General features: G+C 46.2%; 1 protein-coding gene across 3 annotated transcripts; it reads left to right on the plus strand.

Moving 5' to 3' along the window:
- The first annotated feature begins 1,038 nt into the window (after positions 1 to 1,038).
- Positions 1,039 to 15,535, plus strand: sphk2 (sphingosine kinase 2). 3 transcript variants are annotated; one of them, XM_064297560.1, is made up of 7 exons: positions 1,039 to 1,177; positions 4,464 to 6,481; positions 7,673 to 7,815; positions 7,978 to 8,072; positions 8,643 to 8,758; positions 9,192 to 10,995; positions 13,281 to 15,535. In XM_064297560.1, exons 2-7 carry the CDS (start codon positions 6,021 to 6,023, stop codon positions 13,341 to 13,343), a joined length of 2,682 nt encoding a protein of 893 aa, XP_064153630.1. In that variant the 5' UTR covers positions 1,039 to 1,177; positions 4,464 to 6,020; the 3' UTR covers positions 13,344 to 15,535. The 3 variants fall into 3 exon arrangements, with proteins under 3 accessions (XP_064153630.1, XP_064153615.1, XP_064153624.1); XM_064297545.1 differs by having other exon boundaries at positions 4,464 to 6,477; positions 7,666 to 7,815; XM_064297554.1 differs by lacking the exon at positions 1,039 to 1,177 and adding an exon at positions 2,304 to 2,411 and having other exon boundaries at positions 4,464 to 6,477; positions 7,666 to 7,815.
- Positions 15,536 to 15,795: the final 260 nt, after the last annotated feature.

A 15,795-nucleotide genomic window follows, 5' to 3' on the forward strand; every position in this document is an offset into this window, starting at 1 on the left:
TTGACATGTACAGTATTGATGAGCTTCAGAACATTTGAAAATCTACCTGTATGGAAATTGGACTTCAATTAATATATATGCACCATTGACATTTGAGGTGGATCAGTTGTTCCTAAATGTGGCAGCCCTGCAGTCTTCATCTTCTAACTGACACGCTCAGGTTCTGTGGTACCTCTTGCCTGTTTAATGTGTTGCAGGAGAATGTGCTTTTATATTTCTGTTTTTAAGTTTGTTTGAAAGCATTAAACGCTCAAGGTCAGCTAGGAATCATGCACACTCAAATGCTGGGTGGAGTATTACTGTTGCAACACCAGACTTGTACAGTCCCATATGAGTAGAGTGCTACTCTGTTTCGGAATAGTTTTGGCTCGATCTAATGCTTTCATATTGGTGGATGTCCATATGTTCTCTTTCATCGTAAGTTTCTTGGTATAGCAGCGTCTGATAAATGAAAGTACTGTTATGCATGCAATTGCTTTAGTAGTGCATTTTTATTAAATGCGTTTTCTTTGTAAATGTTCCTGTGCCGGCTATCGTCCAATGCATTGTCTTGATTCACCAATTCATGTTGTCAGTGCTAATGCTCCTCTGGTGTAAAAATAATGCTCTTAATGTTGAATTGGTGTTGTGCAACACATCTGTGGGGGTGATAAATTTATTTTAACCTTAAAATATAGGCCTTTGTCTGGTTGCAAAAATAGCTATAGAGTGGACCGTGATGTTCAACAGTAGTCAGTACAGCTGTTGCCAGCTTGTGGGCAAGATGTCTGTAGTACTCGGCCCATAGGACTCTGACTTGGCCCTAGTTTTACACCATGGGATGCGAATGATTTCTCGCGAGAGAAGCGAAACAAGGACACGCTGAACCACGGGAAAAGTTCCCTTTTCCCTGTGAAGAAAATGAACAAATGTCCGCTCTGTGGGCGGAAGAAATTGCAGACAGTTGAGCATTGAGGTTTACCCGGTTTCCTCAGCGTGGGCCAATCAAAATCGTTACTGGCAGCGACAACGGTTAGAGCGTGGCTGGAGGTGGGCCAAAATGTCTCATTGCGTTATTCTCATTGGTTGCTGATACTGCTTTTCGAAGTAAATCGGCTCCCCCTACTGCACACTTCCTGGATAAGCAAATATATTTAACGAAGCGACTTAACGCCGTCGCTGGGAGCGAAAAGATGAGGTAATGTAATTGAGTTTTCCCTATTACCTGTTCATTTACTATAATGCATTCAAAACAGATGGCCGCAATAATAGAAACTAACAGTCTGTAATTAGCATACGTATGTAAGTATCAAGCGACAGGCATTAAAGATTATCAGCTAGGTACCCAAGGCTAAGGTTACTGTAACGTTAGTTACAGAAAGCTCTTGCCGTAGCAAGTTAGCTGACTGGCTGCGTTCAAGTTATCTAGCTAGCTAACCACTAGTGGTGGTTCGTGTGAGTTAGCACGACCGGCTAGTCAGTCAGCTATGTCTATGATCGTGACTTTTGAGTAATCTGTGAATTAATTACATGGCTCAACTAGCCAACGTCAGCTCACATTTTAGCTATAGTCTACAGCCAGGACAAGGTTTACAAGGGAGCTAGTGCTATCTTCATTAGCCTAGCTAGCCTCCTCTTCCTGAATTTAAGCAATTCAGGGTTCGTGCTTCCAAGGGAAACTTGTGGATTGTCTTATGAAACAAGTTAGCTTCCCATCTGATAGCGAGCTATTGCCATAACTGTAGTCTTGGTAAATGTATAATTTATTGCGAAGCGTTCACATATTCCACAAACGTTGAAATTGGGAGCTAACGTTGGGTAGCTGACTTTAGAAGGAAAACTTGCCATAGTATATTATCTAAATACAATTACCGTTAACTAACGGTAGACCAATCGCGAAAAATAATTTTACTGATTGTAATGGGACATTAATAATGACGAACTTAAGTGGTTTTGTTCAACACTTTTTCTGTGATGTCTTAATAGATCTCGAATGTATGGCTTTACTCATTGTGCTGTTGGAAGTTAAATAACACCTGACTTATTTGCTAACGCTAGACCATTATTCTCCGTTAAAAACGGTGCCTAGATTTTATATCCCACTTATCATGGCTTGCTAAATACGTAATGCGACAGCTATCGAAGACTATATAATTTTGGATGGAAACTGAACAATAAATGACTAATGTATGTGTTTTTGTATTTAAGCAACATAGTACCTTTCATGGGTAAGATAAGTTACAAGACGGGAGTGGGTGGGGTGGGGGGTGTTGTTGTCAGTTGTCATGAAGGTATGCGGCATTGTGGGACTGCTTTTGTAAATCAGCAGCGCTGTCGGTAGCTGGAAAGTAGTTTAAGGTGGTAGGTGGGATTAGCTAATGCCATCGATCGACTGTGTCATATCAGATTTGAAGAGCACAGGCGTCGATGTAGTAAGTTACACTTGCCGTTTCCCACGTGTTTGCTTATTGAAGGATCGCTGTACTGTGGATATAACTTATTTGAGTCTGACCTGCCAGAAACAAGCACATGTGACCGCATGAAACATTTTTCTCCCATACGTTATCCCGCTCAGACAACACATCCATAATGTGTAGGCTATTTCACAAGCCAGTACGTTTTCATTCTATACACAAGCTAATCCGTTTTCATTCTGCGCCATTTCCCTTAATGACCACGACGAAAGCCAGGAACGATTAAATAAACTAATTATAATTTTCCTAAAAAAAGATCAGATCTATTTATAACCCTGCCACAATGCTTTTCTTTTTTTGTGGCTGAACAAGCGATGCTTAACACCGCCCCCGCCCAATATTACAAGGGCACAAAGTGCAACACAATGGGCACCATGGTGTAGTTTTTGGCACATTGAATGCTTAACTTTACAGTTTGGCGAATTGCCGGATATTGGTCTGTATTTCTCCATACCATCATTTATAAGTGAAACAAGACGATAAATAACTAAAGAGCGATGTACTTGTGGGATAACTACTATTAGTTATCTTGTACTATACCTGTCCTGACTTAAGAATTCTCAGCACATCTCGTCCCAGACTCTTCTGCTTAGTCATTGCATTGTCACTAGGGGGACTGAAATGCAGCTATGAAACAATTGCTGTGACAACGTTAATATCGCTAAACCAGGATTTGTCGCGTAGATGCTTTTGTCTTGTTTATATTTGTAATGGGTAGTTACCAATTATGGAGCTTTTGGTAGCTGGCTAATCATTACCATAAAAAAGCAAGATGGGCCTGTCCCTGTTGCTATTTTAAAATAATATTAGCCTAATCACATTTAATTGTTGTTAAGGTAATTAAACATTCAATTTTTTTTGGTTATTTTCCTCATTCTACAGGAATAGTATTTATGCATGCATATTTCATAATTATGACAATATAGCCCATCATACCAATGGCACAAGTATTCTGTTTTAACAATGTTTTATTTATTGCAACATTACAAAACCCTGTATACTTTTTATGTGTAGAAATGTGCTTTTCTAAATTGGTTATTTCCTGGAGCTTTAGGCTATTTGCTTCATTAAAAAAAAAAAGATTGGAACATGAATTCCTGTTACTTCACATTTGCATATTTGGCCCTAAGTAGGCTATCTGTAGTTAAACCATCACAACTGCAATGCAGAGCTTAAACCATATGTGTACATAGAAAGGCGATAAAGTGTGTGTGTGTGTGTGCGTGCGCGTGCGTGTGTGTGATGCACCTTTATAGTCCACATTGTTAAAAGCAGGTTTAATGTTGTTATAGCTAGGACCCGGTAGATCTTGTTCAAGCTTGGCATTATGCCATTGCCAGTTGGGCCACTTTAAATCAGGTTTTAAATCTGTGCACAGCTGGTCTGGGAGAGTGCACAATTCTGAGAGATTAGTTGGGAATCTGGATTTCAGCAGTTATGCTGGGCGCTCGGAATTGCATTACAATTCACTCTAGTCTATGTATGTGCATCTGGTCAAATGAGCAGGCTGTAATTTCAAGGTATTAGTTGGATATTATGCTGCTGTGATTTCTGAGAGTTGGCATATTTCGTTTACTAGGAGTGTTTGTGTATGTGGGACAATCCTGTGGGACACCCCACGCCAAAACACTTACTTTGTTGGTAATCATATAGCAGCGGGAAATTAATTTCCACGGTTACAGGCTGACCACAATTCCAGGGTTACAGCCTGACCACAATTGCACTCAAAAAAAAAAAAAAGAAAAAGTGCAGACTGGCTGAACAACACTCTCTGTTCTTCAGCCAGCTTGCACTTTTGCAATCAGAGACTTCGTCACTCACCTTTGGAACACAACTGCGTGTCTGGCTTTTCTTCATGGTTTCTGTTCAGCTTTTTCCTGTCTGACACACGCCATTGGTATTTTCGCACTGAATTTCGCACTGGCATTTTTGTTTCGCAAATGCTGTAAGTCGACAATGGTTTTGTATTGTAATTGTTGATGGGTTGTTTTCTGTATGTTTTCTTTCTAGGGTGTCTTTGGGATGGGTCCTCAAGCTTAACAGACACTGAATTTAAAGAAGACCATTCATCTAATTCAACACATCCTCAGTGAACTATTAGCCACAACGCTTCCTTTTTTCATTTCCCTTTTTTTGGAGAATTGGGAAAATGCAAATCAGAGCAGAGTTTGTAATTAACTTTCATGGAGTGCAAATACTTGATTTTGTGGCATTTTTCAATAGGATGAAATCCTGCCATCCAGAGGTATTGCCTTAGGGTGAATCAACACAGTCCAAGTCTTATGAGCCCCAGTAACTTGTCTTCCTTTGTTTTCCTGCTCTCTCCTGTGAGAGATGTGCATCTATGGAGGTCAGTTCTGAAAATGCCACATCTTTTGACACTATAGTCACTACGGGTGATTTGATCCCCTTGCAACACTTGAAAACAGCATGTCGAGGGGTCTTAAATGTACACACTGCGAAAAAGTGCGTCATATTTATCTGACATTTTTCTACATCAGTGTAGCATTTGTACATTTCTAGACTATTTTGTCCCCTCTCAGTTTAGCTTCAGTGAATAGCTATACTGCCATTTTTTAACCTCAAGAAACAGAAACTTGTGTGTATACAACGTTGTACACTGTTATACATTATGATGTTCCATAATTAACAACACTAAACAAAGCTATAGTTAAATAATTTAAGTATATTTTTCATTTGTTCGACTCAAGGTTATTTTATAAAATATAAGTCTGAAATATTTTAGTATTTAGCCTATATTACATTTATTCAGTATTAATATTATTTAAGGTTTTCCTTTTTTTGAGAAAAAAGGCCTTCTTGCTGCTTCAGAGATTGTTTGAACAAGTCTTATTTTAATGCAACTAATTAATTGTTTATTAGTTTCTACACTGTAACCTTTTTTGTTGGTGAATCAGACACTGTTTACAAACAGTGCTATCCATCCCTTAATGAAGCAGTCGATATGACAATTACTCAAAGACGATAAGCACTTTAGGACAAGTTCCTGTGGGGATTGGAGGAATTCTGAAATTGAACTCCTTTGACTGGCCTCTGGATCAGAGAGCATTCTTGGGTTGGTATTCTGCTGAGAGGAATTATAGAATTCTGATGGATTTACCGAAATCCTGACTTTTTTTGTATACCATCTTTAAATTGCAAGTGAGATTTTTGGATTCAGATATTTCTGCATATTGAATGCTGAAGTGTGAAATTAATTGGTGAAATCAGGGACAGGTGTTTTTTTTCCGTCATTGTGGAGAGAGTGAAAGGCAAACTCTCACACAGCTGGGAAGACATATTGCGGATCTGTACAATCCAGTCACACCAAAACGCAAATCAGTCGGGGGAGTTGGGTTTCTGCGTGCGTGCAAACGGACATGTACGAGTAATCGCATGCAAAGCCGCCCGTACTCGCAGTCAGACATCAGAGCCAGCGATGGACGCGTCGGGCTGCGTTTTCTGAGGGACCACCCGCGTGCCTCAGACCCGCCCGTCTGCTCGGAAGAACCTGCTGCACACGTACCTTCAGCGCCGAAAGACTGACGCGGCCCCTCCCCCAAGTTAATGATGCGCACTCCGGACCCCCTGAGCCACGCCCCGGCGGAGGCTCTCCTGCACGCCCAGTTCGGAGGCTGGGGCGGAGGCGGAGCCGACGGGAGCGGGAGCGGCGGCAACGGCAACGGCTCCCCCAACAGCCCGGGCGGAGGGGCGGCCCCCACGGCCTCCAGCTACGCCCTCACCCTCACCCCCACCCACCTGCACGTGCAGAGGCTGGCGCCGCGGCCCGGGAAGGAGGGCCGGCTCCTGCTGCCCCTGGCGGAGCTGGCGGGGTGCAGCTGCCCGCGCGCGCCCGCGCCCCCCCTGCTGGTGCTGTACTGGTACCCGCCCGGCCGCCGGCGGAAGGGCGTGTCCAGGCGGCGGCAGGTCCGCGCGTACCTGGCGGAGAGCCGAGCCGAGGCGGAGAGGTGGTCGGCCGCGGTGCAGTGCCTCCTCAGGGGGATGACCGTCAGCTCTACCACAGGTCAGTGCGCTCTGCGACCGCTCTCCGTCTGCTCTCCGTCTGCTGCTGGATCCTGCTCGGAGAGCTGCCATGTAGACCAGCTGCTGCCAGACAATAGAGACTAGCCACTGCCAGTCAGTATAGACTCGCTACTGCCTGCCAGTGGACTCTGAGAACACTATCAGTCTGGTCTGCGTTCACTGCAGAATCTTTCCTGGAGGGCTGCCATGTAGACCAGCTGCTGCCAGTCAGTATAGACTAGCTACTGCTGGCCAGTGCACTCTGACCACTGTCTGTCTGTTTACTACAGAATCTTACCTGGAGTGCTTTCATATAGACTAGCATACATAAGGGCTGGAGTGTACATCAGTGTACAGTTGGGTAGCCTAATACTGTAATTAGGGATGCATGATAATATAAGGGTTGTACTGGTATCGGCCAATAATGGCTCAAGCTTTGCAGTATTGACCTGATGCGTCATCAGCCCCAGATTTTCCTTATCATGCATTTGTACTAATCTTTCTAAAGGTGATTAAAATGGCATATAGCCTACCATTTTAGGTAATTTCGTTTAATTCAGTAATTCATTGTATAACAGATGTTTGCATTTTGGACTGTTGGGGTTAAGTGTAATTCTTCTTATTTCCTGTAGAAAGCTCTAGTAGTTTGGCCTGTGTGAGTGATTGCCATATTTTCAGTGCTCCGTGTTGTCAAGTGATGGTGGGCTGGGATTACTGTCCTTGCTAGTGGGCTGTTTGTCCTGTTACAAACATACATGCCCTGTGTGATGTGGGGGTATGGAACAGGTGTGTGGGTGTGTGTGTGTGTGTGTGGGGTCATAGGTGTGTGTTTTATGAGCCTGCCCTTGTGTGCGTGTGGGGTTATCTGACACTGTCTTTCCTCGACTCTCTTTTTCCTTATCTGCACCCTGCACACATGGTGTGTATCGCTCAGTGTGAAACGTGCAGAGAGAGGGTACTTGTGCTACTCTCAGTTTGTATTGTTGTATTTGGGCTCTGATTCTCTTTCACAAGTGCCGCTGCCATGTGGTGCACATTGCATGGACTTCACTGGTGCGCAGTAATGGCAGACTGTTCTGATCAATGTCAGCTCATGCAGCCCATATTTCACTTTTTTTTTCTTTTTTTTTTTTTTTTAAACAGCTAAACAGATCTTTATTTCTCTTTTGCCTCCTGTCTTTTTTGGCAGAATTCAGCAGAAGTCTGCTTCCCCGCCCTCGTCGCTTGCTGCTTTTGGTCAATCCGTTCAGTGGGCGGGGCCAGGCCATGCAGTGGTGTCAGTCTCACATCCTGCCAATGATCAGAGAGGCCAACATCAGTTACAACCTCATCCAGACTGGTGAGAGCCCTGTGAACTCAACCATACCAGTTAGCTGCGTTTGCTGTCAAGTAAACTCAGCTGTACGGTTTCATTTTCTGTTTAGGTTCTCATCACTCATTATGCCAACTCTTTGTAATAAGTAAAACAAAACAGTAAATTGCCGTCTTCCTTTTTTGTCAGAGCGGCAAAATCATGCCAGGGAGCTGATCCGGGAGATCTCTTTACCAGAGTGGGATGGGATCATCATCGTCTCTGGAGATGGATTGCTACATGAGGTGTGTGCATTTGCATATGCCCAGCCAGCCCTGTGTCAGTTAGGAAACCCATTGTGCTTTCTGGGGCCTGTTCATTAGCTGAACCCGACAAAAATTCTTGAAAAAAAGCTGGATTTTTAACGGAATTCCTGATTTACATTTTTAAAAAGGAATCGTTTTAATGTAAACTGAAACACACTGTTGGCTTTGGTAATGAGGCTCAGCTCCACCAAGTAGGGTTTTGATGCGTAAGGGACCAGGGTCCGTATTCAAGAGTAGGAGGATCGAAGGTTCTGATTATGACCTCGTCCATTGTGGGGGGAAAAAAAGGCCAATCGGACCCTCGGTCGGCCCTCCTGCTGAACACGGGCCCGGGGCCGCAGTGTGCCGAGTGAATGTGCTTTGTGCGTCTCGTCTCTGACGACTTTGCCCTGACGCTCGTTCTCCCTTCGTGAATCGAGCTTGCTGTTCTTGAGATAAGTAGGCACATGCACTCTGCCAGGCTAGGCGGCCGTCCCTCTTGGTCTGGCGGAAGTGAGGCTCGATGTGCTTTAGAAATGCGCTGTTCTCTTCCCCTCCTCCTGTCCCCAGGTCATCAATGGCCTGATGGAGCGTCCAGACTGGGAACAAGCAATAAAGACACCGGTTGGCATACTGCCCTGCGGCTCTGGCAATGCCCTCGCCGGCTCAATTAACCACTACGCGGGGTAACTGGCACACCTCTCTCTCTCTGTCTTTTCTCTCAGACTTTCGACCGGTCTTTCTCACGAGCGTGCCTCTTGGTATGTCAGTGTATCGCTGCTTTTTTCCGTTTTGTTTGTTTTTTAGGCAAACGCTATGCTCGCCATTTCGCTGATTGCATACTGACACAAGTCCATTCTAATCAAGGCCAAACTTTGGACTCTGACCTCTTAATTATCTTTGGCAGTTTCTTATCCAGTGATTTTTCTTTGCATAAGCTCTCTTGAGTGTTTGGGCGTTATCAGTTTATCACAAACGATAAGGTGGAAAACGTTCCTCTCTCTCTTTCTTCCTTCAGTTAAGTCAACTTAACGCTGTGCTAGTCACTGTGTAGGCTGTATTGGCTTATTGTCTCTCATCAGTGCGCTAACACCCTTATTCTCTTGTGCTGACCATCAGCTATGACATGTGCCTTCGGGAGCCCCTCCTGCTCAACTGCTGCTTCCTGCTCTGCCGGGGCGGGGTGAGGCCCATGGACCTGGTTTCCGTGACGACCAGCCCCGCCTCTTCCCAGAACGGACGCCCGGCCCCCAGGCGCCTCTTCTCCTTCCTGTCGGTGGCCTGGGGCTTCGTGTCGGACGTGGACATCGAGAGCGAGCGCTACCGCGGCCTGGGCTCGGCCCGCTTCACCCTGGGCACGCTGGTCCGGCTGGCCTCCCTCAGGTCCTACAAGGGCCGGCTGTCCTACCTGCCCCCCTCGGCGGTGGCGGCCTCTCCGGACGCCAGCCCCCCGCCGCAGAAACGGCTCCTGTCCCGGAGCATCACGGAGGGGCTGGAGGGGTTCTGCAGGACCCCCATCCACAGGACCGTCTCGGACATGGGCCTGAGCGAGCAGAGGAGCCTGAGGAAGGGGGAGAGGGAGCGGGAGCGGGAGAGAGAGGAGAGGGAGAGAGAGCGGGAGAGGAGGCGGCAGAGGGCGAGGGGCGTCGGGGTGACCAGGGCGAGCAGCCTGGCGGAGGACCGAGAAAGGGAAGGGGCGCTGGAGGCCGAAGAGAAGTCGCGAGCGCGAGGTGCGAACGCGATGGAAACGGAGGACGACAGCGCGGATGAAGCGGACGAAGGGATGTCGGAGAAAGAAGAGAAGGCAGGGCAGACGGAGGAGGAAGAGGAGGAGCAGCTCTCAGAGGGGAACGCCGAGACCAGGGGACTAAGGGACCCCGGTGCTGAGGAAAGTGAGGCGCAGCGCGAAGGCGTTCTGGCAGCGAGGGAACTGAGCGAAGGGGACGGGGTGGACATGGGGACGGAGGCCGACGAGTCGGAGGGGTGTGACCCGTACCTCAGCCAGCCGGAGGAGGCCCGGAGGAGCCTGCGCAAGAATTCGGCCCCTTCCAGCCAGATAGCCAGCGCCTTCTTCGGCCGAGCTCCAGTGCAGAACTCCTCCTCCCCGGAGGACTCGGGCGCCTACTGCGATGATGAGATTGATGTGAACGGGACGTATTTCCAGAAGGAGCCCTTTCCCCTGGACGTGGCCCGAGAACGGGCGCTCACCATTTCCTCGCCCTTCCGCCACTCCCCGTTCATGTTCAAGCCCAAGTCTTTGGACCAGAACCAGAACGCCTCCAGACCCCGACCGCTCTCCCTCCTCCACCACCCCCACACCAACTCCCTCCCCCCGAAGCTGCCCTCCCTCTCCATGGCCCTCTCTCCGACGCCTCCCTCGTCACCGACGTGCTCCTCGCCCCGCGCGCCCTCTTACCTGACCCCTCGTTCCAACACGCCCAACTCGGCCTCGTCGTCCCCCTCCCTCCGCTCGCCGTCGTCCTCGTCCTTCACCTTCGACCTCGCCGAACCTGACGGCCCCCTCAAGGACCGAGGTCTCGCCCCCGCTGCCTTCAACCCCCCGCGGGACGACCTCCTGCCGCCCCTGGACCAGCCCCTGCCCACCCGGGATTGGGTGACCATAGAGGGGGATTTTGTCCTGGTCCTGGCCCTCTACCAGACCCACCTGGGAGCAGACCTCCACGCCGCCCCTCAGGCGAAGTTCGACGATGGCCTCATCCACCTCACCTTCGTCAGGGCGGGGATCTCCCGGGCCACCCTTCTGCGGCTCTTCCTGGCCATGGAGAGGGGGGCTCACCTGTCCCTGTCCTCCCCATACGTGAGCCACGTCCCGGCCCGGGCCTTCCGTCTGCAGCCCCTCTCCCCCCGTGGGACACTCACAGTTGACGGAGAGCTGGTGCCCTATGGACCCCTGCAGGCTCAGGTGAGGTGGAAGTAGTGTTTGGGAACAGAATAAATTCACTCTTTTTGTAAAGAATGGTATATGGGCTGCTGGGTGGCTCACTCCGTAAAAGCGGTGTTTACGGCGCATTTCTGAGCACCGCGGTCTCGGATCGAATCCGACCTGTGCCAATACCGACCGGCCAGTAACCCCACGGTTGGGTTTGCTTCGCCCAGGGGTTATACAGGATGGGTACAGGTGACAGGGGTAGCAGTGTTCATTAGCTGAGCGAGCCCTGTTGGCCATCTGGGCGCTCGTAGCTTGATGCCTGCGCAGGCGTGTGATCTCCTCCTCCCCCCGTGCATGGCTTGTGGCTGCGGTGTGAGGAGAAGCAGCTGGCAGGCATCGCAAGTTTCGCTGGAGAACCAAGAGTTGTCTTCACTCCCCCGACCCGGCAGCACGCTTGTGCATAGTTTGCGAATTGCACATTTCAAATTTGGGTGGGATTGGAAAATATATACAAATATATAAATATAAAATGGTAAAATAGGGTGTGATCTCATTTATGCTTAAAACATAGCTGACTACCTTACCTGCACAGGTCGGCGTCCACATAGGCTATACCCTGGGCGCATTTGAAGTCACCTTGAGTTAATCTATGAGCCAGGACAGGAGCTTCCTGTGCTGTATCGCTTTCTAATTGGCACTGAAAAGAGATTGATTGATAGTGATGCTCACTCTGTCTGCAGTATGTGAAACCAGAATCGTATGGTAGAATGACAGGTCCTGCACTGCTTGCCCAGGCGGCCCCAGGGCTGGTTGGTGTCATTTGACAGTGCCAGAGGCACTCTCAGGAAATTAGCTAAACACACCAAGGACTAAGGGTCCTGTCACTGTTGACTATGAGGAATGTGTTCAGTGGGCAAAGAAAGATGTTGTGTCCTAGAATATTCTGTTCTTCGCTCTTAATCTCCCCACAATAAACTAAAACTTGGACTATAGTGGAAATATGTGAGAACTATTCTTAAGGTGACACCACAAATTGCGTCCATAATGTAACATTTAAAAAGACTTTTTGTTTTCATCCCCAATTCAGAAAATCTTTTCAGTGACTGCCCAATGACCACAAGCAGACGGTTGAATGTTAGATGCTACCTTAATTATACTCTCAGCATGTGGCTGGAAATGAGCAGGGGATTATGGGATACATTTCAGTGCGCGGGACCAGGGGGTAGATGAGTGCTTTCATGTGGGGGGAAAAGGGCAAATCAGCAAGAGCAAACAGAGGAAATATCAGTGGGAGAGAAATGCCCTTTTAGCTACTCACGGAGAGGCAACTATAAAAAGACTTGGCAGCAAAACAGTGGATATAGGCACGCTTAAAGTTTGGAAGAATTTAACTGGACAATGTCAAGCATGTGATTTCATCAGGCGGAGAACTGCAGACTGAAATGTTCTGGAGCCTCCTGTGTATAAATATTTTTTATTAACACCCCCCCTACTTCCTTCAACCATAATTTCCACCCCTGAATTTTAAGAAGCTGATAATGATTGTTATTTAGACATTTTTTATATCTATTGTGGGATAACCTCTTTATGCCACATGAAGTGGAAATGGCTTAATGTACTATATGAGAGGTGATTCCTTTAGAATGAGATTAATTTTGAAAAATTGATTCAATTATAGACTTCCATATATAAAACAGTGTGGGGTCCTAATTGCTGAAAGTGTGGATAACTCGTCACTGAAATGAAATGATTTGAGAAACTTAGTTTGTTTTTAAAATAAAAATAAAAAACCAAAGTCAATGAGCCAAACCTGTTTTGTGGTAACGACTTGGGGGGGAAATATTGTGGAACCGTATGTTTTATTAGCTGTAATCGATTAAAAGATTGGAAGAAAGTAGCTCACACAGTGGACCTCTGGACCGAGTTCCAGAACCACGTCAGGCAAGGGAATGATGTGTGAACGCTAATGGACTTGTTTTGCTATACCTGAAACATTGCAAACATTTAATTGCTCTTCTGTGAAAAACGTCCGTGAAACACGTCGTGTGTGTCTTAAAGGCACCCGTGATGCACTCAATTACATAAAACAACAAGCCTTACTAAATGTAGCCTATGTGCTTACATTAACTCCCATAAGGAGGGAGCTCTGTGTGGTGTTGGTGGGTAGGGTGTGTGTGTGTGTGTGTGTGTGTGTGTGTGTGTTGTGTACGCCGACGTACACCAAGCCGCAGCAGCCAGTCTGCATGGTGTGATGTTGGGTCTGGGGTCCTGTGTCCCACACTGTCTCATTAACCCTCATTCTCTCTGCTCTCCCTCAGATCCACCCGTCCATGGCCAGGCTCATCGTCGGTGATGCTGGAGTAACCATCACCAGATTCTGACTTTGGGGGGAGAGGGGGGGGAGGGGGGCACTAAGAGTTTCTTAAATGACTCTAATTTGCAATCTGCAACGGAGGAAAGAGATTGAAGTAGCCTGAATTGCAATAACTACTTTTCTTGGATTTGCTAAAGGGATCATTGCATTGCACAGAGTGGATTACTGCTGATTTTTAGAGAAGGGATGGAAAAAGGCTCAATGCACAGCTGTCAGATTAAAAAGGGAGCTTACTGTCACACAGCTTAGGAGTGTGAACACTAAAGACTGTAAAACAAATGAAGTGTGTGAATGTGTGTTTGTGCACAGGTTTTCATGCATGTGTGTATACATTTTAGTATATATACATGCATAGGTGTGCCACCTGTCCCTGCCTTACTGATGAATGCTGCCTTTCAAACAGCTAGCGGGAGCCACAGCCTCATGCAAAGTGGGCCCCACCCACACCTCATATATGCCATTCCTGAATCGCCTTGTCTGGAATACTGTAGAACCTAATAACATACCCCCTCCCCCACCTCCCGAATCATTTGTGGAAAAAAAATCCCTTTCCTTTCTCTTGCAAAACTCCATCCATATCGGTCAGACACTCCGTCCACTTTTTGGAAGTCATTGCCACAGAGCAATAGGTCTGAAATATTTTAGTACTGTGTCATTGTCTATAAATAAAACACATGAGGGGTAGCCGCTTTTAGAAGAAAATCCCAACACAGATTAGAACACTCTTGAATTTACTTGTTAAAATACATCAACCGATTTTGCTGAAATCAGTCTAAACGTTCAAATTGGCATCAGAGTTGTGGTCGGGACAGGGAACGTATGGAAGGGGAGAGGGAGCCGACGCCTCGTTTCAGACGAAGTCTTTGTTAATGACTCAGATTCTGTGCTCTACTACCTTAATTATGCAGTTTGCTTGCGTCCTAAAATTTTGCTTGTTCTCCGATGTTATTTCCTCCCTGCTAATGCACATAACAAGGAACTTGTTTAATATATTTAATGGCTTTGTCACATGCCTCAGTCCAAAGCAACTGACCAGTTCTGGGACCTGTTCATTTGGGTCGGTTTATGGAACAGTGTTGGCATATTTCTTTGTTTAAGGGTCAAAAGAAAACTAAAATATTGGCAGCCTTCATGTAAACACTGATGTTTACTGATTGGGTATGAAGTGTGTCTCCTAGCAACCATTATGCTACAGGCTAGTTGCCCGTGGTTTTGACAACTTAGAATGAATTTGGGTGTCTCTTCTTGTGCACCATGTTTTAGGCGATGGCCCAATAATAATAATTGGACATTTGAATGAAAATTGTAGTTCTGTAGTTTTTCATTTTCATTACATTAACTTTATGGAAAAAATATTTACGAATGAACTGAATTATGTAAACTCACAACAAACTGAAACTTCTACTGTTTACCTAAAGAAAAACAGTTGTGCATTTTACTGACTAGATTTATCTGTGGATTGATCATTTTACACATACTGGCTCTGACGGTGGCCTTGCTAAGATGAACAGATCGTCTGTAAAAGAAAAAATGTTATTTTGCAGATTGTTAGGAGATTTAAAAAATATTCTTGACCCTGTGTAGATGACACTATCAAATGAAGGGTGCCGGGCAGTGTTTTTACTTGGTCGCCCTTGGCGTCTGCAGGCTGACTGATGATCTCGGAGTAGCACAAGGACTTCTTTATATTTCAGACTGCCTATTTAGTACTGCTGGTATAGTACAAGTCCTGGAATGATTGAAGCATCAATCCCTGGTCATGGCAGATGACAATTCTCCATTCATGCCATCTCTCCAGTATCTACAGGTCTGTTGGACATGGAATATGTGTGTGTTATAAGCTAAGCACTCTGATATTTTGAGGGGGGGGGCACAATGTTCATGGGCATTTACTGTAAACTAACTCTCAGTGGTTTCTTTGAGCCGAGTCATTCATGATGTCAGTTGTGAGAAATGAAGCCTGCTGAACTATCACCATCCACGGCTGGGACTTGAAGCTTTTGTGTTAGAGCAGCTTAAGTCGAGTCTGATCCATCTCTCAATAATGCCAGTAAAAAGATGTCTTGTCTATAGTTGATTTTGCTTGTAATAAAATTTAATTATCACTAATATATATATAAATATATACAATGTACAGTTGATAGCTATATATGGTTAAAAATGCTTTTTTTTCTCATAATAAATTTAACTTCAAAAGTACGTTTGTGTAAGTGTGTAACTGTTGGCAAGCCCACTCTGCTTTTTATTTACATTTTTAAATGAAAGTGCAGCGCGTTTGTCTCGTCTAATATTTTTGGCATGGGTTTCTCAGCATAATCTGTATAGAGGCCAAATAAGACGGAATAACAAGGCCTTTGTTCTTGCGCATTTATTATGGAAACGAATAAATGAAATGAGGAAAACAGCCGCCAAAGCAAGGAAGTAGGTGTCTGAGACTCTCTTCCTCTCTCTATCTGCAT

The sequence above is a fragment of the Anguilla rostrata genome, chromosome 1, assembly GCF_018555375.3.
Source record: "Anguilla rostrata isolate EN2019 chromosome 1, ASM1855537v3, whole genome shotgun sequence".
Lineage (NCBI taxonomy): Eukaryota > Metazoa > Chordata > Actinopteri > Anguilliformes > Anguillidae > Anguilla > Anguilla rostrata.

What these genes read in the sequence shown, in the direction of transcription:
- sphk2 (XM_064297545.1), top strand. Translation starts at nt 6,021, where the DNA reads ATGATGCGCACTCCGGACCCCCTGAGCCACGCCCCGGCGGAGGCTCTC. An exon ending in GAGATGGATTGCTACATGAG is followed by an intron (nt 8,073 to 8,642) that starts GTGTGTGCATTT and finishes TCCTGTCCCCAG; the next exon opens with GTCATCAATGGCCTGATGGA. An exon ending in ATGGACCCCTGCAGGCTCAG is followed by an intron (nt 10,996 to 13,280) that starts GTGAGGTGGAAG and finishes GCTCTCCCTCAG; the next exon opens with ATCCACCCGTCCATGGCCAG.